At 38.5% G+C, this 27,206-nt stretch overlaps 1 protein-coding gene across 2 annotated transcripts in view; it reads left to right on the top strand.

Moving 5' to 3' along the window:
* The window catches only part of MYO3A (myosin IIIA), a 171,449-nt gene that overhangs the window by 112,237 nt on the left and 32,006 nt on the right, over positions 1–27,206 (top strand). Inside the window, exons 19-28 of one of the 2 annotated variants that reach the window (XM_030837214.2) lie at positions 26–179; positions 1,549–1,637; positions 3,659–3,788; positions 9,161–9,240; positions 9,686–9,763; positions 12,295–12,500; positions 18,479–18,590; positions 21,365–21,527; positions 23,131–23,254; positions 25,177–26,089. The exons of the other annotated variant lie outside the window; for it this stretch is intronic. Of the exons in view, the coding sequence (XP_030693074.2) occupies positions 26–179; positions 1,549–1,637; positions 3,659–3,788; positions 9,161–9,240; positions 9,686–9,763; positions 12,295–12,500; positions 18,479–18,590; positions 21,365–21,527; positions 23,131–23,254; positions 25,177–26,089 (2,049 nt within the window). The remainder of the gene's footprint in view (positions 1–25; positions 180–1,548; positions 1,638–3,658; positions 3,789–9,160; positions 9,241–9,685; positions 9,764–12,294; positions 12,501–18,478; positions 18,591–21,364; positions 21,528–23,130; positions 23,255–25,176; positions 26,090–27,206) is intronic. 2 annotated transcript variants of the gene reach the window in all.

The following is a 27,206-nucleotide window of genomic DNA, read 5'->3' as shown; positions in this document are numbered from 1 at the left end:
CTATACATCTCATGTTCCGTTACAGAATGAATACATAAATGAAGATGTGGATGCTAGAGTTATTGAATACGAAGATAACCGGCCTCTCCTAGATATGTTCCTGCAGAAGCCAATGGGTTTACTGTCCCTCCTCGATGAAGAGTGTAGATTTCCCAAGGCCACCGACCAGACTCTTGTAGGTGAGTTTTAAATTCAGTATGTCTACATAGTTTTCATGTAATACGGTCATGTAGTTATGAATGACTTAAAAAAATGTTTTTAAATATCTAGTAGAGTATTGCTGTGACAAAGCCTGCGTATCTAACTTTGGGGAAGAGGCTTTGGATCTAATACCTAGACCAGTGAATGTTTATAATAGGGTGAAATATTTAGTGATGAATTAAACAAGTTTCAGTATTGGACTTCTCCTTATATTATGGTAGAGCCCCAATCATAGGATTTTATGTTAGAAATGACCTTAGTAATTATCCAGCCCAAAACTAGAAATTGGAGGACAGGGCAAAAGGACAGCTCCAAAATTGGAAATGAGATACCTAACAGGGAGGAAATAAATTCATCTGTGATGTTCTCGTCATTTATCTGACTCACTGATTGCCTATTCTCTCCTCTAGTTGGACGATACTAGATGGAAAAGAAAATAACCCCAACGTGGTGGGGAAATCATTTCATACTAGTCCCTTGATTTTGATGTTAAAATGTACCTTCTAGGACATGAAATAACAGAGAACTTGTGCTGGTAAAACTGTTGTAGACATGCCTGTATGATCCTATTGTGTTTCCTATGTAATCAGTGACAACCTATAGCTCTTCTTATAAAAAAGAGAACCAAAATACCAAATTTCTAGGCTCATGGCTTCACATCCAGCTGTGTTTCAAAGCTCTCTGGACAATCTCAAGTACTTAGTTTCCTCCCTCTGTACCAGTGGTTCTTAAAATGGGGTCCCCAGGCCAGGAACATCAGTATCCCCTGGGAACTTGCTAGAAATGTTAATTTTTGGATCCCACTCCAGACCTGTTGAGTCAGAAACTCTGGGGGTGGGACCCAGCAGTCTATTTTAACAAACCCTCCAGGTGATTCTGCTGCTTGCTAAGGTTTGAGACCTGCTGATCTAAATCATATTGGAATGGTAAAATTCATGATCTCAAGTTTTGCCTTACCATTTTTAATTATATTACAAATCTGCTTGTAATAACTGTATAAAATTTTCTGTGTTTATTCACTGCACATTTTCCATTTTATGGTGAAAGAGATGATTCTGTCAGTTGGTTTTTTGTTTTTTGTTTTTTGTTTTTGCGGTACGTGGACCTCTCACTGTTGTGGCCTCTCCCGTTGCGGAGCACAGGCTCCGGATGCGCAGGCTCAGTGGCCATGGCTCACGGGCCCAGCCGCTCCACAGCATGTGGGATCCTCCCAGACTGGGGCACGAACCCGTGTCCCCTGCATCGGCAGGCGGACTCTCAACCACTGCGCCACCAGGGAAGCCCTCAATCGGTATTTTTTGAGGCCCTCCTACATGCTTGATATTGGAGTTAAATTTTTTTCTACAGAAAAATTTGAAGGTAATCTGAAATCACAGTACTTCTGGAGGCCTAAAAGAATGGAAGTTAGTTTTGGAATTCACCATTATGCAGGAAAGGTAAGAACTCTGAAACATTATAACTGAGTTTCTCTTTAGTCTTTCATTGAATAATAAGGCCACGAAAATTATGGCCCAAAATATTTATAGATGGCTGTAATGATATAAAGAGTACATCTTTCTGATCCTGAGGTGTGGCTTGGCATGTGGTTGGCTGCCAATGGGTACCTATTTTTTTCTTCTTTTAATGATAGCTGAGAACCTTTTGTATAAACTGCCTTCTTCAGACTTGAGTTGCTTCTCTGTCCATGGCAGCCTTTGTCTTTCCTCCTTCCCAACAAGAGAAGGTACCAGGCTGGAGGTACGGCCAGATCCCTGAGCTGATTAATTAGAATTAACTGATGGACTGTCATGCAGTCAGAGGAAGCAGTGTTTATGCATTGGTGGATACACTTCCTACACCAGAGCATACCTCAGATATGCCATCCTACATATGGAAAGAAACCCAGGAGACAGTTTCTTTCCCTTCTGTAGAGAATAACAGGTCTTTCCCTCACAATGATGTTATAAATATTGGAGGACTAAGAAGATATTCAAATCAAGAAGGAATTCATAGACATATACAAACAAAATAAAATACCACAGAACCCTGAGCGTTCTAGTCTAGTAGAACTTCTGTGTCAGTCAGTAGTCCAGACTTTAGTCATTGAAAACAAAATCTACCTTAAATATCACAGTTATAACCTTTCTCATGATTTTCAGCATGTGATTTTCCAAATAAGCCTACTTTAAAATATTCGTTAAGAATTTCCTATGATCATTTTATCCAGTTCTTTTAAGATTAATTTATTTATTTTTGGCTGCACTGGGTCTTCGTTGCCGCGCGCGGGCTTCTCTAGTTGCGGCGAGTGGCGACTACTCTTTGTTGCGATGTGCGGGCTTCTCACTGCGGTGGCTTCTCTTGTTGTGGAGCACAGGCTCTAGGCACATGGGCTTCAGTAGTTGTGGCACGCGGGCTCGGTAGTTGTGGCGCATGGGCTTAGTTGCTCCGCGGCATGTGGGATCTTCCTGGACCAGGTCTCGAACCCGTGTCCCCTGCATTGGCAGGAGGATTCTCAACCACTGCACCACTAGGGAAACCCTATCCAGTTATTTTTAACAACTGTATTAGTCTTTTGGGCTGCCATAACAAAAATACCACAGGCTGAGTGTCTTAAACAATGGAAATTTATTTCCTCACAGTTCTGGAGGCTAGAAGGCCAAGATCAAGGTGCCAGCACATCTGGTGAGGTCTATTTTCTGGCTTGCAGATAGCTGCCTCCTCCCAGTGCCTTCATATGGCCTTTTCTCTGTGTACGTAGGAGGGGGAGAAAGAGATCTCTGGTGTATCTTCCTCTTCTTACAAGAACACTAGTCCTGTGGGATTAGAGCCTCACTCTTACAGTAAACTTCATTTAACCTTCATTACCTCCTTAAAGACCTTGTTTCCAAAATACAGTCACATTGGGGATTAGATTTTCCACATATTAATTTTGGAGAGACACAATTCAGTCCATAACAACAGCCACATTGGACCATCCTACAAAAATCTTTGGGTTGCATTGATCTTTAAAAATCTTAAAATTATTTAGAAGTGCCAGAAACACACACACCCACAGTGTATTTAGACCACACTACTCCTGAGATTAAATCTATAAAAAGCCTTTTCACTGCAGGTGAACCAGTTATCACAGAAATGAGAACACCTTGGGGGCCCCAACCCTCCAAACAGAGAAGGGAGACCCACAACATTGCCAACATGATATAATAAATGGGAGGAAGCAAACCTCTTTGATTATTTCAACCCAAATACAATCATTATGACACAGATTTTTCTCTGAAAAGATATAATGTAAGCCTGGAGAGGTTCACTTTTCCAACCGAGTTGTAAGGGACTACCTTTGTAAATCCTTGTGTACCTGTCACTTAGCGCTAAGTAAAGCTCTCAATAAATACCTATTGGTGATGATAATGATGCTGCTGATGAGGATGAGGGTGATGACATTGACTGTGACAATGATGATACCATGCTTTATCAACAGGTCATCTATAACGCAAGTGGGTTCTTAGCTAAAAACAGAGACACCCTCCCAACTGATATTGTGCTACTTTTGAGGTCGTCGGAAAACAGCGTAATTCGACAGCTAGTCAGCCACCCTCTAACAAAAACAGGTAAGCCGAGGCAGTTTCCTTCCATTTTTCTTGGTGCGTGAGTTGGTTTTATTTTTACAAAGAAGCTAGGTTTCCATTAAAGAAAAGTTTTGAATTACTCACCAGAAAAGACGTTGGTGTCCTAGCTGCTCACTAAAAGAGTACCGTCACCTTCAGAGAGTTCAGAATTACCTGCTGTGTCAGGAGTGGGCAACATTGGATGAGCCTTTGAGATCCTACAGGTTTAGTGAGTTCTGCCTAATCGATTAAAAAGTGGTGTGCCTTTTTCCAACCAACCATATAATCCTTGCATTTGCTCTTAAGTAGAAAAAAAAATGTAGTTTGGTCTTTTTCTTTATTGGAGTTCAGAATTGTTCTCTGCACTTCATTTTTTATAGTTTGTTGATGTATAACTGACACACAATAAAGAGCATATATTTAGACAGTAAAATATGATGAGTTCTTGACGTACATAGATGAATTTTCTGCATCTATTGAAATTATCATTTGTTTTTGCTTTATATCTATAAATATGGTGAGTTACATGGATTGATTTCTGAACGTTTTACTGACTTTTATTCCTGAGAAAGTCTTTTTTAAAAATGTTTATTGAAATATAGTTTTTTTTATATTGGAGTATAGTTGATTAACAATGTTGTGTTGGTTTCAGGTGTACAACAGAGTGATTCAGGTATACTTATACATGTATCTATTCTTTTTCTAGTTCTTTTCCCATTTAGGTTGTTATAGTATATTGAGCAGAGTTCCCTGTGCTGTACAGTAGGTCCTTGTTGGATATCTGTTTTAAATATAGCAGTTTGTATATGTCAATCTGAAATAGCTTTAGAGTAGGTTGTATCTTTTAGGAAAATTTTCTATTTAATCTGTGCTGTCAAATTTATTGACATAAATTTGATAATATCTATTTAATCTATGCTGTCAAATTTATTGACATAAATTTGACAATAACCCCTATTATTCTTTGAATGTCTGTAGATCTTGAGGTTATATCAGCTCTCTTATTCCTGATATAGATAATGTATGTTCTCTCTCATTTTATTCTTGATAGATTTTCTAGACGTTTATCAATTTTATTGATATTCTCAAAGAACCAACTTTTAGTTTCATTGATTTTGTCTATTGAATTTTTAGTTTTAATTTTGTTGATTTTTTTTTTTTTTGCTTTTGTCTTTATTGTTTTCTTCTGTTTCTTTCAGGGTTTATTTTGCCTTCTGATTTCTGAGATGAAAACTTAAGTCATTGATTTAAGAAAATTTCTTCTTTTCTAATATAGGCATTTATAGGGGTTATTTATAAGTATTACATTTAATTTCTAAATATATTGGGATTTCCAGGTATATTTTTGTTATGTACTACTAATTTAATTTTGTATTGCTCAGAAAGCATACTTTGTATGATTTAATTCATTTAACTTTATTGAGACATGTTTTATGGCCCAGAATATGCTCTATCTTGTTTTATGTTTCATTTGCACTTGAAAATAATGTGTATTCTGCTGTTGGTGGGTGGAGTATTCCATAAGTGGCAATTAGGTCAACTTGGTTGATAATATTGGTCAGATCTTCTGTATACTTACAAGTTTTCTCTCTCCTGGTTCTCTCAGTTACTGCGAAAGTGGTTTTGAAATATCTGACTATAATTGTCAATTTATCTATTTTTACTTTCATTTCTATCAGTTTTTGCTTTATGTACTTTAAGGTCTGTTATTGGATGCATAACATCTAGAATTGTTATATCTTCTTGATGAATAGTCCCCTTTATTATTACTAAATAACTCTTTTATGTCTGGTAATATTCTTTGTTCTGAAATCTACTTTGCCTGATATTAATAGGAAGACTCCAACTTTCTTATGATTAGTAGTTAAATGGTGTATCTTTTTATGCTTTTAACTTCAACTTTTTTTGAGTTTATATTTAAAGTGGGTTTTTTGTAGACAGCATATAATTGGGCCTTGCTTTTTTAAATCCAACCTGATAATCTCTGCCTTTTAATTGAGGTGATCAAACAATTTACATTTAATGTGATTAGCAATATGGTTGGGCTTGACACTCTCTTGCTGTTTGTTTCCTATTGGTTACATCTGTTCTCTCCAGGCTTCATTGGGTTCCTCTCCCTGCATTGCAACATAAACCCTCTGGACAGAAAGCTGGAGTAATCATAGGGCTCAGCTCATTTGTTTCCTCTCTCTCAGGGATCAGTGTCCTATATTGATGCAAAAATTGTTGCTTCATGCAAAAATTGTTGCTCCTAAACAAATACTCCATGATTCCACTTATATGAGGTACTGAGAGTAGTCAGAATCATAGAGACAGAAAGTAGAATGTTGGTTGTCAAGAGCTGGGATGGGGGGCATGGGGAGTTAGTATTTAATGGGTATAGAATTTCAGTTTTACAAGATGAAAAGGGTTATGAAGATTGATGGTGGTGATGGTTGCACAACGTTATGAATGTATTTAATACCACTGAATTGTATACTTAAAAAGGTTCAGATGCTAAATTTTATGTTATGTCTATTTTACCACAGTAAAAAAATTGGAAAGAAAAAAAAAACTGTTCCATAGACTTCGTATGTCTTTTTAGTTGTTTTAGGTGAGAAGGTAATCCAGTTTGTGTTACTTTATCTTGTTCATAAAAGAAGTCTTCAGTTTTGACTTTAACAATTGTCTACCGTAAATCAACTATACTCCCATAAAAATTTAAAAAAAAGAAAGCCTTTGAATGTTAGAAACAATATAATTGTATTAAAGCTCCAGCTTTGGAGCATTTAACACAAACAGATTGATGCGGCTCTCCCTTGTCTCATATTAACTCTAAAAGATGATATATATTATAAATATTCTTAATAAAGTGAATTCACATAAAGATAGCCATCTTTTTGTATCTGCCAACAGCATCTACGCATCTGATTTCATGTTTTCACCCTTATAAAATATGCAACCAGGTTCTCAATACTATGCCATGTCTCCTGACTTTCAGCAGAACAGCGTCTAGTTGGCCAGGGAGGAGAGCAGAACTCTATAGTCAAAGGTGTTTCAGTAACTCAACCTCAAAGCTATCAAAGGTGTTTGGGGTTTACATTCAGCTAGATGTGTACACATATAATAATAATAACAATGACAATAGATAGCTTTATTTAGAAATTGCAATGTGCTAGTCACTGTACTAAGTACTTTCATTTACTTCTAAAAACAACACTCGGGATTCCCTCGTGGCGCAGTGGTTAAGAATCCGCCTGCCAGTGCAGGGGACACGGGTTCGAGCCCTAGTCCGGGAAGATCCCACATGCTGCGGAGCAACTAAGCCTGTGCAACACAGCTACTGAGCCCGCGTGCCACAACTACTGAAGCCCACACACCTAGAGCTTGTGCTCCGCAACAAGAGAAGCCACCGCAATGAGAAGCCCACACACCGCAACGAAGAGTAGCCGCCGCTCACCGTAACTAGAGAAAGCCCGCATGCAACAACAAAGACCCAACGCAGCCAAAAATAAATAAATTAAAAACAACACTCTGAGGAGGAACTGCTTTTACAGATGACACACTGAGACTGGGGAACGTTGAGCTGCTTTCTCAACATTACCCCGCTGAGAAGTCTTAGAATTAGGCTTGAAAGCTCAGGTTCGTTGGTTCTACACTATGCTTCTGCAAGATTCTAAAATAACCATGGCCCTTTGCATGCAAATATGAAATATAGTTCGGCCAGCATTAGGGGGAAATACATCAGAATTGCTGGCAGCTCAAATCTCTAGTTTGTTTTATCACAGGTTCGTTCATCAGGTCAACTATAGATGCAAAGAGGATACATTTCTCTGAAATTAAGATCTACGCTTATTTTAGTTCTTGCTGGTATGCATAAATGAGTTTTTGAAAGGCTCTCACTTTATCTTGTTGTTAAATAATTTTATGGTTAGTGTGTAAATTTTGTTAAAGGGAAATTAGTAATCTTTAAATTCCCTCTAGTTGTTTGATTTTCAGATAGACTTAAAATTTTACTTTATGTTTGCTTAATATTAAGTAATGATATCTATTAAGCAAAGGGTCTGTCCTAATTCATGTGCTTCTAGCACTTTGTATGTTCATCAGGCTTCCAAGAAATCTCCAAGTCTATGATCACTTTTTCTCCCAATTAAATTATTTTTTTAAAACTTTCCCTGATAATCCTAAAAAAAAAAAGAAAGAAAGAAAGAAAAAGAACAGTAGGCATACTTCCTGAAGCTGCCCCTCTGACGGTCATCAGTTACTGTCTCTGTCCACTCAGCTCTGTTCAGCAAGAGTCACATTTCAAGAGGGAACCGTGCCGAATGCAGTTTCAGCCCCGCACAAAAGTCACCCCCCCTCCCCAGCACTTTTCCTGGGGTGATGAGGGAAAGGGGATGAGAGCAGAACAGGGCGCTGCCAGCCGCACCCCAGGCAGGGCTCCTTCCTGCACCCTCATCTCTGAGCCAGCCTTCTGCAGCCACAAAAAAAATGTGAGGAATTTGCCAAAATATGTAGCCTCATTGCCTGCAAGAATGAAAGAGAAACAATCTTCCTGAAGTGATACGGAATTCTGGAGATACTTGGAACATTCCTACTAGGATGATAAACTCTTGGCTCGTGGGTTAGTTGGTGTACTGTGCTTGGTGGGAGGTGGGCAACGAGTGAAAGAGAACTGACATTTCCAGGCACCACGGACTAGACACACCGTCACCTGTCATCAGAATCCTGTGAGGTAGGCGTAATTATCCACGTTTTATGGACTCACACTGTGACTCAGAGACTAAGTCGATGATCCACAATTTAAACACTGCGGCTGGTGTGCAAACCCAGGTCTTCCTGGCTTCAGAGGACGTAATCTTTCTCACTACACTGTGATTTTCCACAGCCTTGGGTTGTGTACAATTATAGAGCCCTAGCACCAGGCATATATTTCTGAATGTTAGGTTGAAAACGTCCTTTGCCCTCAACCACACTTGATTTGCTTATAACTACTTCATGTGAATTAATGATCCATATGATTTTTAAGGCCCATTGTAAAGCTTACATTTGCACTAAAGAAAGTCTCAGATGCTATTTAGCACACACACACAAAGAAGCAAATTGCTCCCTTTATCCTAATCACCCCATATCTTGTAGCAATTAAACGGAAATCCAACACTTACCTCTCCTTTTTCTATTCCCTAAGCTGGAGTGTTTTTCTGAATTTAAAATTTGTTATACATTTTCAAGTAATATTATTTGATTTCTAAGTGTCTCAATAACTAGTTAACCAAGCACGTGAGTATGAATATTGCAGGGCCAGCAATGCTTATTTTAACATTGAAGTAAATGGAGGAAATCTTCTACCATTAAGGATTCTAAAAGGTGTATTAATTTTATCTACATTCCCATAGGTAATCTGCCATATTCTAAAACTAAAAACATAATGAACTATCAAATGAGGACTTCAGAAAAATCAATCAACGTGACAAAGGTAAGGAAATGTATTTTTCATGGCAGTTGAGTCTAAGAATCTAACCTTTACAATGGAAGTATTTGTATGATAAGAGTAAACAGCCTTTCCCTTCGTTTTCTCCCTTTGATCTTTCTTTTCTACTTAAACAGATACTTATGTTCATATTACCGCTAGTCACTAAGATAATCATGCATTTCTGATATATTCCTAACTCTTCATTTATAGCTAGTTTTAATGTTACTCTAAGACCAACTAAAAATATATTAGCTAAGGTCAGAGATACATTCCAGGCAAAACTGATTAAAATCCCAATGAGACTGGCAAAACAATTACCTTAAAATTAAAATTCAACATTTTGTTATTTTATGTGTGTGAAGGCATAGACTAAGGAAAATTCCACGTGCTCCCTGTAGAGCATAAATTACAATAGGTGCTGAACTATCGCTGTCTTTCTGGGTCTTAGGGTGAAACTGGAGAAGCCGCCCGTCACGCCAGAGAGACAACCAACATGAAAACACAAACAGTTGCATCGTATTTTAGAGTAAGATATTAAATTATGTTGTGTGTGCTTAGGCATGTTATTTATTCTAAATGGGAGTTACAGATTAAAAGTAAGTAACAAATATCAGAGTGCTATTAGCAAAAGAGAATTTGTGTTGTATTTCATTTACTATCTGTTAGATACACGATATATTACAGTGCATTCTCAAAAACCTATGGGTTGGTTTACTTTGGTATTTTATTGATGAAATTATTGTATACTAGGTCAATCTTAATGGCGGTCTGTAGCTTGGTTACAATTTGTCCATAGAACCAAATACATTTTCACTAGAATAAAGCCTAAAAGGGTTTGAAATTCAGTGGTATGAAAACCATCAGCCCTCCTTCCCACCCCTGAATGATCTGAAGGTGGACAGATGGACAAGGTTGAGCATCCACCTCCATTCCACATCTCCCTGTACCTAGACGAGCTGAGCACCTCAAAAGAAAAACAGAACTGGTGTAGGCACGGGACAAAGAGAAGGGACACCAGGGAGATACCAGTAACATGCCAAGGAAGTGAATCACTGTGTCCTTAGCATAGGACCAAGGTGACCTTTCTTCCTTGGACAAGATAGGAGAGAGATAGGAAAGAAAAGAAGCACTTCATTCTCTCTGTGCCCTGGAGAACAAACTCTAGATGACCCTGCCTTCATTATTGGTTCCAGTTCTTGTTTATCTCTCTGATAAAATCATACTAACCAGCCAATGAAAATGAATAAAATACCACCTAAAATTTAGAAATTTATTAATACCATGTAATGTGGGAGAAGGGGAGGAAATAGGGTTAAATTTACTACATGTTCAGTGAATAAATCCAGTTCCCTAACAGAGTCATGAAATACTTTTAAAAATAACTGGGTAGCTTTATTAAATATTTCTCAAGTCCTAAGCTCGTAGCAGACAGTGTGTGCTTAACATCTTTGAGTAGCACGTAGTGCATTTATATGCTTAATATCTCGTTTGCTGCTGGTACATCCACCTTACAGCAGGCTGCAGCACAGCTGAAGGACTGAAAGTATTTACAGCCAGATTATTTTCGTCTTTAAGTGAGTCATCCAAGACCATTATCATACCACTGTTGTTGACATCAAACAGTGTGTGTATGTTCCAGCCATGCATTCATAAAGTCGTTTTACACCTCGGGCTGCAGTGAAAAGGGATAGAAGGCAATTCCGTATAGTATGTACCATATTTTAAGTTATGTTTCACTCTGCAGAGGAGGATGAACATGATATAATACTCTGCCTTGGTCCCTAAGGAGCACCAGTGCCTAAATTGCAGGGAGCTCTTGCTCAGCATGCCAACAGACACGTCTATCACCTTTCTATCTCTAGTGTCTGGCAGATGTTTGCAATGATGACTCACAGATAAATGTTATGAACAGGGTCCCAAAGTGGCAGACCCCAGCTGTTTGAAGAAGCTCACAGCTGAGTGTCGGTGCCCAAGAGGAAGCTGTGCACACCCAGTGCTTTGTCAGTTGCCCAATTCCAGGATTTGGTTTGCACTGGCTTTGTAACCCAGGCTTTATATTTCCATCAGTAAAGGAGATTCAGCCATCAACAGCTGTCTATGTTCATACACTCGTTACCTTGCCAACAATCGTAATCCCAGTCTTTGACATACTGGTTGGTTGGGATTTCATTTTAGTTGAACCATGATTATCCTACTGTGTTATGCTTGGTTGTCCAGCAGTTGGCTGCTGTTTTAATACGGTATTGCTGCAGAAGACGGTTTTCATATCTATGTGGTTAAAATATTTCTAAAATCAGGAAATTATCAAACTAGAGCAGATTAGAATACTTCAGTGGATTTGCTTATTTTTATAACTGTGTCTTACACAGTAAAATGCATTAACTTCTCAGTCCTTATTTTAAACTAGGAGATGGTACTCAGAGGGATTAAAGTGTTTACTTTCGTACTTTCTACAAAAAAAGAACTAGACAAGGAAATTAATCGTATAAGGAGGAAACCAGATTGTGTGCTAAATATTGTAATTTGGCCAGTTTCCCTGAGAGGATATAATTACTTCCAAACAAGCTATATCAAAAATAATTTCGTCTATTAATTAAAGTTGCCTTAAGAATTCACAGGCAAGGGCTTCGCTGGTGGTGTAGTGGTTGAGAGCCCGCCTGCCGATGCAGGGGACGCGGGTTCGTGCCTCCGTCTGGGAAGATCCCGCATGCCGCGGAGCGGCTGGGCCCGTGAGCCATGGCCGCTGAGCCTGTGCTCAGCGATGGGAGAGGCCACAACAGTGAGAGCCCCGCGTACCGAAAAAAAAAAAAAAAAGAATTCACAGGCAACCTTTTAATAGCTAAGTTCCTAGTTATTGCCTCTACATTTTTATGAGTAAATATGTATTTTTTAAAATATACTATCAAGAAAATATTTATTAACACATATATCCCTCATTGTGAATTACTGTGTAACTCTCAGTTTTCAGATTTTATTCTTATAATTAAAAGAAAGACCTGCGAGCTCATAAGTTTCTGAATGCTATGCTGGGAATTTTATTTTTGTTGCATATTATAGTATTCTCTGATGGATTTGTTATCTAAAATGGTGGTCGGCCAACCTCACTTTGTCCGCTGCATCAAACCAAACAATGAACGTCAGGCAAGAAAATACGACAAAGAGAAAGTCCTGCTCCAGCTTCGCTACACAGGCATTCTGGAAACAGCGAGAATTCGAAGGCAGGGATACTCACATCGGATACTTTTTGCCAACTTTATAAAGCGGTATGTGGACTTCTTTTTAGTTTCCATGTACAGTAAAAAGTCTTGAGAAGAATTGATAGGAAACAGAAAGAGAATCACGCAGGGGTTCTAGAAAGGAGGCATTTTGTTCATGAAAATGATTGTGTGTCGAAAGAGCAGGTAACTCTTAACTGGGGCTGGAAATTTCTGTTGTCAGCTGAGAGACCCAGGTCAGAGACAGGATGACAGAGGGGTCTGAGATTCTGTTCTGGGGAGCCGGTTCTCATCTTAGCTCTGCCACTTGCTGGGTGACCATGAGCCGGTACCAGTGATCGCCAATGAGGGGAGACTTTGACCCTCAAAAAACACGTTAATGTATGGAGACATTTTCGGTTGTCACAACTGGTGGGAGGGCAGGGTGCTGACGGCATCTAGTGTGTGGAGACCAGAGATGCTGCTAAACATCCTAAAATGCACAGGACAACCTCCCCGCCCCCAACAATGAATTATGCAGCCTAAGATATTAACAGTGTCAAGGCTGAGAAACCCTGGCCTCCAGGAAACCTCATTTTCCTCATGACTGCCTGATAGAGTTGTTACGACGATCGAGTGAGATAGTCTCTAAAGGGGATTTAGAAGACATACAGAAGCAATTAGGTTTGAGGAGCCCTTCTCAATGTTCGAGATTAATGTAAAATGAATTAAGTTATGTATTAAATGTATATGATCAACTAACACACTAGTGGTGCTATAGAGGCTCAATATCTTATATATTTAATGTTTGAAATGCCCATGTTTCTGATACTTATCAATTCGATGATTTAGCCATTAAACTTGAAGTTTCAATTTTCAAAAGTGAAGTCTATTACAATTTTCAGGTAAAGCCTAGCATTTGAGGAAGTCTCCATAGGTAACATTCTCTGCCTTTTTAAAGAGTGTACAAAGTAATATTAAGAATAAAACAAAGTTTTGTGATTGCACAATGAACTGTGCAATCACAAAAAAACCACAAAACATTGTCTTGTCTGTGTGAAACATTCTTTTACTTGGGGTAACCAAGACCCTTTCTAAATGAAATGAGAATTCTAATTCTTTTTGCATATTTTCAGCAATTCATGGTAATTTTTGATTTTTTTTCTTTAGAGACCTAGGAAAGGAAAGAAAGGTATTCATTTGAACTGCCTTGATAGAAAGAAAACCCTCCCACATTTTCATGACAGAGAGCAAAATTACATAAATATAGTGACTTTCATATTGGCAACTCTTCTATAGTAGTTTAAGACAGACTTAAAAACTTCAAGGTTTAGAGTTCAGAAGTAACGCCAACATTTAATCATTGACTTTACTTCTCACAGAGCAGACACAATTTTATATTCAAAACTTAAGAAATAAAAAATACTGGAATTTCTTATTTGGCCAGTAGGTAAATTCTCCATTCTGTACATGAAAGCAGGTAACCCAAACATTCTTGAGTTTCAAATTTCAAATTAAAATTTGACCTTATTATTACACTTTTCATTTTTTAGGAGAAGAGTTCATCTTTAACTTGCTTAACTATCAATATAGGTAACATTAATATATTCTTAATATAAGTACCCTTAAATTTCAGTGACTTTTTTTAATATACAAGGCACTGTGCTGAGTACTGTGGAAGACACTGAGTTTTAAAGCTTGCTTGATCCTCAAGAGTTAACAGTCCAGTTAGGATTCTCAGAGCTGCAGACTTAGAGGTTAATGAACAATGCAGGGTAATAAATACCAAGATCCAAAGGGATGGTACATTATGTAAGAGTTCAGGGAAGAGAAAGATGACCTCCAAGAAGGCTGATAAGAGAGAATATCAAGAAAGAGTGCTAAACAGGGATCTGATGGTGGGCATAGTTTATGGAGAAGACAGGAAGGGGCTTCCTTGGTGTACAGGTTGGTGTTCCAAAGACTAGAGGGACTTGGATTAGACTGGCTGAGCAGTATGTGTCACTGACGTGACAGACATTATAAAGATGGGATCAGATGGGCAAACCGATCAGGTAAAGTTATGAAGAGAGAGCCTTAAATGCTAGAGTAAACTAGTAGTTTCAAAACTATCTATGGTTTTACAATCTGGCCCGTAGACGAGCTGAGCTGATTTTCTTGACGATGTTGTACTTGAAAGTAACTTATTTGGAAGGTCAGAGGTGAGAATAAAATTTTAAATATGCTTCCAAGTCCCACGCTATTATAGAATAGCAAATTACTACATGATAAATGAAGAGGGGAAAAAACTAAGCTTATGGAGAACATGTGAATAACTGTTCTGAATCTAGGGAGCTCCAGAAATAAAAGGCTAAGCCTTTTCTCTGTCACTAATTTGAAAACTGTCATCCGAATTGGCTAGACTCTTAGGAAGGCAGGACAATTTGCAAAGGCCCTGTGGAGGTGTAAATAGGACTAAATAACCCTCCTCTGTCTGGCTTAGCCTTTGACTAACCCTCCTTGTAAGATGCAAAATTCATCAGACCCTTTGTCCATTCTGTTGTAGACAAACTCTTCTGTTTTGTGACAAAGAAATAATCCTTAAGGAAGACACATAACATGAACTTACTTTGCACAAGACACTGGGTTTTTACTGTAGTTACTTCAAATGAACCCTTATACTAAGAAGCCACTGAAGTTGGCTCTATTTTCCCACCAGGCACCTATACACAATGGTTTGGCTTTCAGAGCTCTAAAACAAACAGAACTTAACGAAGGAAGTAGTGTAGTGAAGGAGGTAAGTACACATGCTTTGAAATCAGAAAACCCAGGTTTGAATCCCAATTCTGCCACTTACTAAATGTGTGACTTTGTTCAGCGTTACTTGAGTAACGTTCAATCTTCAGTCTTCCCATCTGCAAATAAGGATGATGATGATAGTATCAATATCTACTTTATAGGTGGTTTTAAACAGTAAATGAAGTAATATATATGAAGTTTGTAGATAGAGCCACATGTCGACAATACATAGCAGCTATAATTATTTTCATTATTATTTTTGCCTCAGCCTCAAACTCCCCGAATTACTTACAACCTACTGTGCTGTGGTCTAAAATACCACAATGTACACCATGAAGCGAACCCATAAAAAGCAAAGCAGAGTCAGTATGTTGGATTTAAAACGAGGCACAACAAAGCACAGGTCTGGGGCTTTCCTCCATAAGCTCATCTGGTGTGCCTAGATGTTTATTTCCACAGCAAGTCCCAGAGACAGTCCATGAGTCACTCAACAAGCATTTAATTTCAGACCCACTATGTTCCAGTCCTTGAACAAAAGGTTAACTCAGATCTTAACCCAAAGATTCATAAAAGAACCTCTGACGTTAAGAAACTCACAGTCCAGACTAGTTGTGGGAACAGGGATCTGATTATCTACATTATCATACGATGTAACATAAACTCCAGGAGGCCAGGGTGTTGGTCTGCCGTGTTCACTGCAGTGTCCCCAGCACTTAGGAGGGTGCCTGGCACATGCTGGGTGTTCAATAAGTATTTGTTACACAAATGAAAGAGAGTGGATATTTTTACTAAAAGTGTGCAGGTCTGGGAGCATGAAGTAGAGCTGGGGGGGAGTGAGGAGAGAAGGGGGAGACTTCTTAGATTATAGCAGAAATTCAGAGAAAGCAGATAATCATAAAAGTAATATATATTAGAACATCAACATGTATTCATTTTTCAATCTTTTGATATAGGCTTATTTTTTTCTTTGAATAATGTCCACTAATCAGAGTTTATTGACTCTTTCTTACATAAACTGTTCATAATCCCTTATGTATGATTTCCATTCGTATTTCTTGAGGGGAAGCAAGAAGTTAAAGATAACTCCCGAAACAATCACAGGGCTAAATATTCCTTGATTCTTACGATTCTGCTCCAACTTCTGGAATGGCTTCATCCACGTTTAATTCCATAGTTTTTTAGAATAAGTACTTCTTTAGAAGGTCTTACCAAAGCATTTGATGCATTTTTCGAGAAAGAGCCCTCTGGCTTTCCTCACTCACGTTTCATCAGTTTATCTGATATTTATTTGAATAACTCCTCACCAAGTGAATGAACAGGTTTGGCAGCAAACACAGCTCCCCTGGTAGGAGCAGAAGCGCCCAGGCACACTAGGCAGAGCTGCTGCCCACGCACCCCAAGTGTGCAGTGGACATCAGCCGGTGTGTCTTACACAGGGAAATAGAATGTTAGTCCAGTGGTCTATTCACTGAAGATTTGTTAAAGAGCGTTTCTAGAATATTGAAAGAGTAGGTCTTCTTTGAGGGAACAAGGAGTGAGGATGGAAGGACATACAGGCACAGAGGATGACACACCCAGAAGCATCGAGCCACGAGCAGATGTGGCCCTTTGGCATAACTGTGAATAGCTTTCATGACTGGAGCCCAAGATGTCCGTGGAAGATGGCCAAGGGTGAGGCTAGCAAGGCGGGCAGGGATACAGAGCAGGAGGGGGCACGCAGACGTCATCATGCGTGGCAGCCAGTTTTAAAGACGGCCTTTCAGCAGGTGTGACCTCTGCATTTCCCACACTGTCACACTTCCCGGCTCACGTATTCACGTGGCCTGCCCAGCCTTTGAAAGCACCTGCTTTTGCCGTCCCAGCTTAGAACTTGGGAAATTCTCGGACACTTTCAAGTCAGGAAAGGACTTGATCAGATTTTCATTTTATTAAGATAATTCAGACAGAGCTGTGGACATCGGCTAGGAAGCGGGGAGGAGGGCGTGAAGACGCACATAGCCAGTCGGGAGGTGGTTTAAGGTGAGGGCAGTAGGACTAGAGAAAAAGGGATTTCAGAGAGGCTTCTAAGCTTGTCGGATACACCGAGTGAAGAATAGGAAAGAATCTAGGATGACACGCAGATTTCTAGCTTCAGTACTTTAAGAAGGGGTGACATCATTCACAGAGATAAGAAGGAAAAGGTGAGGCATTTTGCTGCGTCTGGAGTGTCTGTGGGATAAGCAGGTGGGGATGTAGGGTAGGCAGTCAGAAGTAATGTGTTCCCAGTTTATGGAAATAGGGCTGAGGATGTATGTAGAGCAGTCATCACATACAGGGAACAGTCAGAGCCGTGCATGTAGACGTGACGCGTGGAGAGAGCTTAGAAAGAAACAGAGCACTGTAGAGCCCTAGCATTGAAGCAGCAAGTCGAGGAGGCATGTCGAGGAGACTGAAAAGGAGGAGGAGAAACGGGGGAGGGGCAGGGTGGGCTGGGAATCTCAGGGACACTCTCTCAAGACGGAGAACTACAGAAGGAACACTTAGGATTAGGATGGAAAACAACCGGCTAAGGCTTCATCACTAAAAGAGCATATGCGATTAAATGAGATCCCAGGAGCGGAGGAGTGATGGGAAGTAGGGAACTGGAGACAATTATCCTAAACCATCTTTCTGTTTGTCCACAAAGCTAGTGGGGGATATGGAAGCATTTCAGAGGAGAGGCACTCAGGGGGATTGCTTTGCGCTAAGTGTGAGGAGGCTGGAGAGAGAAAGGGGATTGAAAATACACAGAAGAAAAGAGGAGGAGGGGCAGGAAGAGATGACATCTAGAACACAGGCGGATGGGCAGTATCTCCTCCTCTCTCATTTCCCTCCTGCATTAAGCCCTTACTCACTTCCTCCCCTCAATTGTTGCTGTAATGCGGGAAGTTTGTGTAGAATTAAACTCCTTCATCCAATTTGAAGATCAGCTCCCAGTGTTTTTGTGAAGATGAAAAAAATGAATGAAATCTTTCCCTCTGCTTCTGCCACTGCGGTCCTTCTGCTTTTAGTGACCAGAGAAAGGTTGCTTTCTAAAAAATATCCAGTTAATTTTTTTTTGAACGACAGAGTTTTGTACGGGGTTTTAGTGTTGTGTTGAAAAGCATCACTGAAGTGAAAAACAATGCTCAAATTACACAAGTAGTCAGTCTGGAATTCAGTTTACTGCAGAGTTGTTCTAAGAAGCCCACCAGGCTCCTGAGACGTTAAACTTTTATGAAATACTAACCAGCCCTCTCTCCCATTCAAAGGTACCACGTTCTCTGTTACAAGTGGTGTGAAGAACCTCCACTGAGCCCTGACACCTGTGCCACCATTTTGGAAAAAGCTGGTCTTGATAACTGGGCTCTTGGAAAAACAAAAGTAATGTTTTCATATAATTTTCAAGAAAAAAATTCATACTTATGGTGGATGTACTGAGAATTACATTTTACAGTGATTGAAAATATCATGGCTTTTCATGTTATAGAATCTTTAGCTTGAAACGGGAAGAAAATTGATAAAGTCATAGCGGTTTCCTTCTTCAGCAAAATTAAACACTTTGCTCTCGTAAAGGTTTCTTTTAAGAAATTCAAGAAAAATATATCTTGAAGAGCTATCCAAAAAAAGATGGAAGGGGTGACTCTAGAAAACAGACTTTTATATTTTCTCTGTTTTATCAGCACCAAATATAGTCAAAAAGCTGTCGAGAATCATAATGATTTCAATAGGATTCTGTTTTTCTTTATTTTCCTAATTCTCAAATCTGCTTTTGTTGTAAACTTGAAATTTATCTGGAGTGAAATGTTATTACTAGACGCACACTATAGGTGTTTGGATATTGGTGTGTTTATGTATCAGATCTGAGAGCCTGTGAGATCTTAGCTTATTTAATCCCTTAAAGCAGCGGTCCCCAGCGTTTTTGGCACCAGGGACTGGTTTCGTGGAAGACAGTTTTTCCGCAGATGGGGGGCGGGAGGAGGATGGCTCAGGCGGTAACGGGAGCGGTGGAGAGCGGCAGATGAAGCTCCGCTCGCTCGCCTGCTGCTCCCCTCCTGCTGTGCGGCCCGGTTCCTCCTGGGGGTCGGGGACCCCTGCCTTAAAGAATGAAGTACAAAATCATAACCTGTTTTGAATATGGAAGTAAGATAGGTGGCTTCTTGGAGAAAGGATGCATTTACTTCTCAGATATCCTCAGAGCATTACAAACAAGATGGGGATAAGGAGATAAACAGGACCAGATCCTGGGAGTGCACTAAATGTATCACTGGGGGAGGATGGAGAAGAAAATCAAGCTAAGGCAAAGAAGTACTCAGATTGACCACTCAAGAGTAATTGCTTTCAGCTCTTCCACAGACTGACATGCCGCCCTTGCCAAGAAATCTATATTAGCTGTGGGAAGTGTGGGACAGAATGTTCATATGTTCATATGAACAGTTAGGCCTGTTAGTTACCTCTTTTATATACAGTAGTGTGTATATGTCAGTTCCAATCTCCCAATTTATCCCCCCCCTGCCGTCACCGATTTCCCCCTCGGTAACGATAAGTTTGTTTTCCACATCTGTGACTCTATTTCTGTTTTGTAAATAAGTTCGTTTGTACCATTTTTTTTAGATTCCACATATAAACAATGTCATATGATATTTGTCTTTCTTATAACTGATTCACTTTGCTGTATAGCAGAAACTAACACAACATTGTAAATCAACTATACTCCAATAAAAATTAGTTTAAAAAAAGAAAAGTTAGGCCTGTAACAATTTAAGGAAATTTTCAAAGTGTTTATCTTATACGGAGTGTCCCACATATTCAGTAATCCGTATTTACTTTAGTATTTAGTAAGGGGAATTCCTGAGCATTACAAAGATATGTTTTTTATTCACACCATTTTCTTTCAGATTCTCACAAGAGTGAATTTTGTCAGGCTGACATCTCATGATTTATGGTCTGAAACACATGCCTAACTTCAAATGGAGTTTTAACTTGTAAAAAGGCCCTTTGCAGTTCCAGTTTTGCATGATATTTAAGCAGCATTTTAAAGCTATTTGTATTTTTCCACTTCACCTTTTCCAATTCATTAAGATGGATAAAAGTGTTCAATATAAGAACATTCCTAATGCTGTGCAAAAAAAAATGATGACCTTTTTAGATAGATTGAATTTTAAATGAATTGTCGGCAGTAGAATAGACTAAATATATTAGCATCTAGAGTCCTGTAGAAATTAAAACTAAATTCAATCAAAACCTGTAATGCTAAACTGTTGGCCCTTGGTGCCAGGCTTCTAAGTGCTGAGAGAATTCTACAGTCAGGGTTACCAGGTCTCATGACTCAGCTCTTAAATTTGAATTCAAGTGACTTCTTAGTGGATTCAATAAACTCTCTTTGAGGTGACTTTCATTAGTAAATTTAGCCATTAAAAGAAAAAAAACATACCTTCCTATTTCCTGGGAGTGGTTGAAAACTCTTAGTTGAGAACAGCTCCGAGCCTTCAGGCTCCCCTGTTGCTCCGATTCATTTTGATTTTAGAATCATCAAAAACCAGCCCTCCTATCTTCACAGTGGCTGCTGGGTCCGGTGAGAAGGTTGTTCATTCTGCATGGGACCCTCTCTCTGCCTTACTCTCTCCACTGACAACACTGTGAGCCCCTGCAGGGCAGTGCCCCTGGTTTGTTCACCTTTGTGTTCCAGCAGATAAGTACATAGAATAGGTCTCAGTAAACATTTGGTGAATGAACTCCTCTAACTATAATTGTCCTCTCTCTTACAAATAGATTTGTAAGATTTTTAAGTTTGGGAAGTTTAATTATCTCTTCTTTCAAAAAGCATAAAAAATTAGCTTTATCCAGAGTATCTGATGCTAAAACTTTGATAAAAGAGCTTGGTATCCTCCACTCATGTTGGCCTATCCAACAAAACCTAGGTACCTGTTGCAAATAAAAAGTATGATTGTTAAACTATATTCCTTCTCAAAGAGGGGTTTTCTTCAATCATAAAAATCTATAATGTGATAGCAACGTCCAAGCCAAAGAAGCAAAAGATAGTGATTTCCAAAATCGAAAAATGTTTAGAATATAATCTAGTCTTCAGAGCACAGCACATGACTGTTCCACACCTGCATGCCGTAGTTTTATTTGTGTTTTATTTTAATTATTTTAAGGTGTTCCTTAAGTATTATCATGTGGAACAGTTAAATTTAATGCGAAAGGAAGCCATCGACAAGCTTATTTTGATTCAAGCCTGTGTCAGAGGATTCTTGGGCTCAAGAAGATACCAAAAAATACAGAAGAAAAGGAAAGAGAGCGCTATCATAATACAGTCAGGTAATCACTCAGACCACCTCACTGTGTAACAGAACGTAATGCTGTGTTCAGATGTGTGCATGAAATCAAATCTTACTTACCTCCAATTCTTATGTCGCTTTCGTGTTTAATTCCAAACTCTGTTACCTTGATACTTTCTCAATGCTAAATCTGAATGATTGTTGTAGTGACTGACACTTTTAATATCTGAATAAATGTTTTGTTTTAAAGAAAATAATTTTCAAATTTTCTGTCACAGTGAAACACAGTTGACGTATTGTGCAAGATACAGCAAGTGACTGAATTAATTGTAGATCTCAAGAATCATATTATTATAACCCATTGGGCAGTAACATTTTCCCTACTTTATTCCAAAGGTTACACTTGCCATAATTTTTGACAACTTAATGAAATCTCACTCTGCTAAAGGGCATCCATTTCTTTCTGTTAACTGTAGAGAAATTATATTTATAATCATATTTCACAAGTTTTTATTAAATGTATTAATAGACTTTGGATTTCACTTTCCATTTTTCTATAAAAAGCTAAATTTAGAACACAGCATGGCTTAATACAATATCTTTCAAAAACTTTTGACTAGATACCCATAACAAACAATGTATTTTACTCTGTAACCCGATATACACACATACTACAAGCACTGCATTCTGATACTTTTCTATTCTGGTTTATTCCATTTAATTTCTAGTTGTTAGATTTGGCCCACTAAATCGATCTTATGATCCACTATTTATTTGCAAGCTACATTCTGAAGAACACTGATGTGGTGGGCAGAGTAGCTGACTGACATTCAAAAGATTCAGTTCAAGGTCCAGTTCCAATCCGTCAGTCCGTAAGAGCTCATCATCATCTTTTGGAATTTTAAGCCCTTCACTTCTCACTGGGACATCAAAAATGCAAACCCTGCAATTTGGGATTTAATTCTTTATCCACAATTCCAAACTTCATAAAACACTGAAAAAAGAGGTTTTTCATAACTCATTTGGAAGTGAAACATGACCTGATATTCACAGGCCTTTATTCATCCCACTTGGTAAGAATTGTATGTTTTTCTGGAGAAATATTCATGTGTTTGACTATGGAATGCTCATTTACCATGGGGAATTTTACAGAATATATGTTATTTGTTCCAAATTACTTTCCTAAAAATTTTTTTTAAAAAGTTTAAGTCTGAATTCTGAAATATATCTGGCTCCAAGAATAATTGGCCAAAAGGTTCAAACCATATCCTTAGATAATAGGGGTTTTCTCCCATGAATAGCTGAACATGGCAGAAATAAAGGAAACGTAAGCATTAGCAGATTTTAATCAAATGGTGAGTACACGTTGTCTTTTTCATCAACTTAGCTCATCTCTATCATTTTAGTTTCATCTTAATACTCCCCTTAATACGAAAGTTACTTCAATTATTTTCTTGCTAAAGCTTGTCGTCCGGAAGAGTCTTCTTAATGAGTCCCATATTTTTTCGAACCTGTTCTATTTGGAATCTTTAATTTCATTTTCCTCTTTGGCACTGATGGTGAAAAGCCATTTGTTTCTACCCATTGAAGTAATGCTTTTTATTTATTATAATTAACACTGCTTTGGGCCTTATATGTTTCAGCTGCAAGAGGACATCTAGCCAGGAAACAAAGGAAAGAAATTGATAACACGAAAAACACAGCAGTAAAAACCATTCAGACTCAAGATCAGGAATTTGACTACAAGAAAAACTTTGAAAATAAAAGGTAAAATAATGTTCATTCTTATACCATCTTGACAGTATAGATTTTTCACATCTGGAAAGTCACAAAATAAAGTCCACAATGAACAAGATGTGGTACACATATACAATGTAATATTTCTTAGCCATATAAAGGAATGAAATAGTGCCATTTGCAGAGACGTGGATAGACCTAGAGACTGTCAGACAGAGTGAAGTAAGAAAGAAAAAAACAAGTATCATATAATATTGCTTATATGTGGAACCTAGAAAAATGGTACAGATGAACTTATTTGCAAAGCAGAAATAGAGACACAGATGTAGAGAACAAACTTATGGATACCAAGGGGGGAAGGGGGGGTAGGATGAATTGGGAGAATGGGATTGATATATATACCCTACTATGTATGAAATAGATAACTAATGAGAACCTGCTTTATAGCACAGAGCACAGGGAACTCTACTCAGTGCTCTGTGGTGACCTAAATGGGAAGGAAATCCAAAAAACCAGGGGATATATATATATATATATATATATATATATATATATATATATATATATATATATATATATATCTGATTCACTTTGCTGTACAGTAGAAAGTAACACAACATTGTAAAGCAATTACATTCCAATAAAAATTAAAAGAATAAAAGTCCATAGTCTTTCTCATACCTAACCAGTTCCTGACAGTCATGCATCAAATGTCAGCGACACCCCGTGGCCGCTTTTGTGTTCTTTATCCTATTGGAGAGTTTGTTGTCATTTCACTCAGATGACCACCCTTCCCTCCTCAAAGAAGATCTTATCTTCAAGTTAAGGGGAAATCATTCCAGCTGTCCTTTCAAAAGGGTATTAATAAAGGAACAACTGTGAAATTTTGGCCAACGTATCATGAACAAGATCATGAACCATAGCAGGGACACTGCTTTTCCTTGAATTTTGTAAGATATGTTCTGTGATCCGTAGACTTAGAGCTTATCAAAGTACAGCATGTAACCTAGTGAACATACCCTACTTACTGGTCTCAAATGTAGATATAGTTTCCCCATCTCCTTATTGTAGGTACTTTGTTTGGAAAAGGACATATCTTTTTTTTTTAATTTCCTATTTAATCTTAATGTCTTGAAGCTGAAACAAATTTAACAGCCAGTGGTTTTTCACCATTGTGTATAAAATTGCTAGTTTACAAGAGAACATGACACTTTAATAAAATGTAAAACTAAGTAACCAACGTTTTTCTTGTCTCTAAAAAGCAAAGTGACTTCTTAAAGAAACAAAAGGCTACCAAGAGATTCAAAGGTTTCTGCTGAGTTACAACATGTTTTAATAATCTAGGGACTCGATGAGCGTATTTTTAAATGTATGCCCTCACTAACTGAACACCCAACATTATGTTTGTTCCTACATCACCTTCTAGCTTTTTATTATTTTAGCTCTTCTTAAATCTTTCAGAATTGTGACAAATACTAACAAATGATGGCTATCACAGAAAATTATGGAAGAGGAAAATGTGTCTTTTTTCCTTGTCTTCTTAATGTAATAAATGTACTATAATCATCTTTTCCCATTACTCTGTACCCTCTGCTACTTTTGGAAGAAATACAATCCTGAACGAAGCAAAAAAGATAATTTCTTGGAAAAGGAGATATCTTGAAGTGATTAAATTCCTAGGATTTTGATACCTCAGTAAGTGAAATTATGCTAGGATATTTCTCACCCTAATTTGAAGCTAGTTTTCTCATTATTTGAGTAGCCATCACAGTTGTCACTAGAGAGGACATTTTGGGGGAAATACTCAATTATTGTGACTTGATAAGTCTTTATTTTGAGCTTTTTTGTCCCTTTTGCTTTGCTCCCAACATAATGTAACATGTGCTATTGCCAAACAAGGTAATAAACTCTAGTTTAGTATCATATATTCCGATGCAATGTATTTTACACAGGGAATCCTTTGTGAAGAAACAGACAGAGAATGCAGTCTCTACGAATGAAACAGTCATTCCAGCTCCAAATAACAAGGGGAATACATCTGTAGTGAAGACTTCTACTTTCAAAGCTGAGGGGGAATCCACGAATGTTATTGAAAGTAACAACAGAGGATATCAGACCCCGAAAAAAATGAACAATGTGTATGAGGAAGAGGCTAAGCAAGAATTGTATCTGGTGGGGGACCCTTGGGCAGAAGTAAACACGAATAAGAAGTATATGAAAGACTTGGAAGAAAATAGTAAGATAAGGAAAATGGAAAAGGAGGACACTGTGGTCCAGAATTATTATCAGTGCTACACAGAGGAAAGGAATTTCGAAGACTCAAAAGCAGCATATCTAGAAAGGAAGGCCATATCAGAAAGGCCAAGCTACCCAGGACTTTGGTTAGCGCAGGAGACCTCAGCTCCTAAGCAGCCTTCTTTTAAAAAAACTTTAGAACCTAGTCTTAGCCACAGGTCGGTTTGCCAAGATGCAAATAGCAAGGAAAAAGAAAAGAAGACGTCCGTGGCCACCCAGAATGCCCCAGTATGCAGTCATCAGAGGAACCCTGTGAGGCATGGGATGGTCCAAGAGAGGCAAATCGAACCGGCAATGCAAGCCCAGGAAAAAGAAGACAAAGCAGCGGTGTTCATTCAGAGCAAATACCGGGGCTACAAGAGGGGGCAGCAGTTAAGGAAGGACAGGATGTCTTCTTTTAAAAATCAAAAAGCGGTTGGAACACCGACAGAAGTAGCAAGAAACACTCACACTTTGTATTCCCATCCCGCAAAATTTGAGGAATACTGTAACATCAGGATGAAGAGCATTAGAGACTCAAAAGCAATTTCAGAAAAAGAAGCGTGTGATTTGGCAATTTTTTCAAAACAGGTATGTAAACGAACAGATTTGTTTACTAGTACAGATCTCTGGGAACTCCACGATAACCGAGTTAAACAGACAATTGATAACTGATATATTGTTTCATCTGTTTTTATGAGATTGCAAACCTTTTCAATAAAACATCTCAGGGACAGTGCTATTCGAATAGCCATAAATTTTGTAAACAAATTTCTATGATAAAAATAGTATAAAATGCGATGGAAATCTTGTGTAGTAAGGAGGCGAGTCGTTGGTTATACAGCCTGCTGAAATGCTGGCATTTGACAATGCAAATTTCCATGTATCTGAGATCTTCCATTATAGCTGAAAAACAAAGTTTTCAAAATCCTCTAAAGTCTATGCTTTCTGTACCCCAAATTTTGAGAAGACATAATTAGGTATCAGAATCAGATGGTAGCATTACTGAGCATATATGCAATGAAGATGACAATCTATATGTTCCGTCATGGCCATGAGGAACCATCAAGAAAAGCCACAAAGGAAAATTCCCTCTTGGAGAATATCTCGTGCTATTGGTAGGCGTGTTTCAGCTGTTTCTAGAAGGGGCAGTCGGCTTTAGGGCTTCTCCCAGGTGTACATGGAGCTCTGATAAATTAGTGCTATGGAGAGATCACAGGCCCCTGTCCCTGCCCCACTCTGGCTCTCTCTCTCTTTCTAGGTGTTTGACCTTGAGAAAATCACTTTATGTGTCAGCACCCTTATTTTCTCCTGTGTAAAGTGAAGGATTTTCACTAGGTGGCCTCTAAAATGCATATTATAAATGAATATGTACTATCAGGGTAGTCAGTAGTGTATGAAATCATAGAAGAAATGTCATAATGGGTTCAAAGAAGGATCACCTATTACTGCTGAGTCTCTAAACTCTGCCTTTTGTCTGACGGTGGCTAAGCCCGCAAGAAACACAATAACTGCCCTTGGACACCCCCTGACTGTTACGAGTGTGGCCCAAACATCTCCAACCCCTAGCTGGTCATAGATCTGCCATTGTTTTATTTAGTCCTTTCCTGTTCTACTTTTTTTTAAAGCACATGGAAATATTGAGTTTGATATACAGGCGGTCCTTCCCTTCCTTGTGGTAAATCTGCTCACTCTAAAGACCAAAGCA

This window comes from Globicephala melas, chromosome 2, assembly GCF_963455315.2.
Source record: "Globicephala melas chromosome 2, mGloMel1.2, whole genome shotgun sequence".
Lineage (NCBI taxonomy): Eukaryota > Metazoa > Chordata > Mammalia > Artiodactyla > Delphinidae > Globicephala > Globicephala melas.
This window is presented reverse-complemented; position numbering and strand designations above follow the sequence as displayed.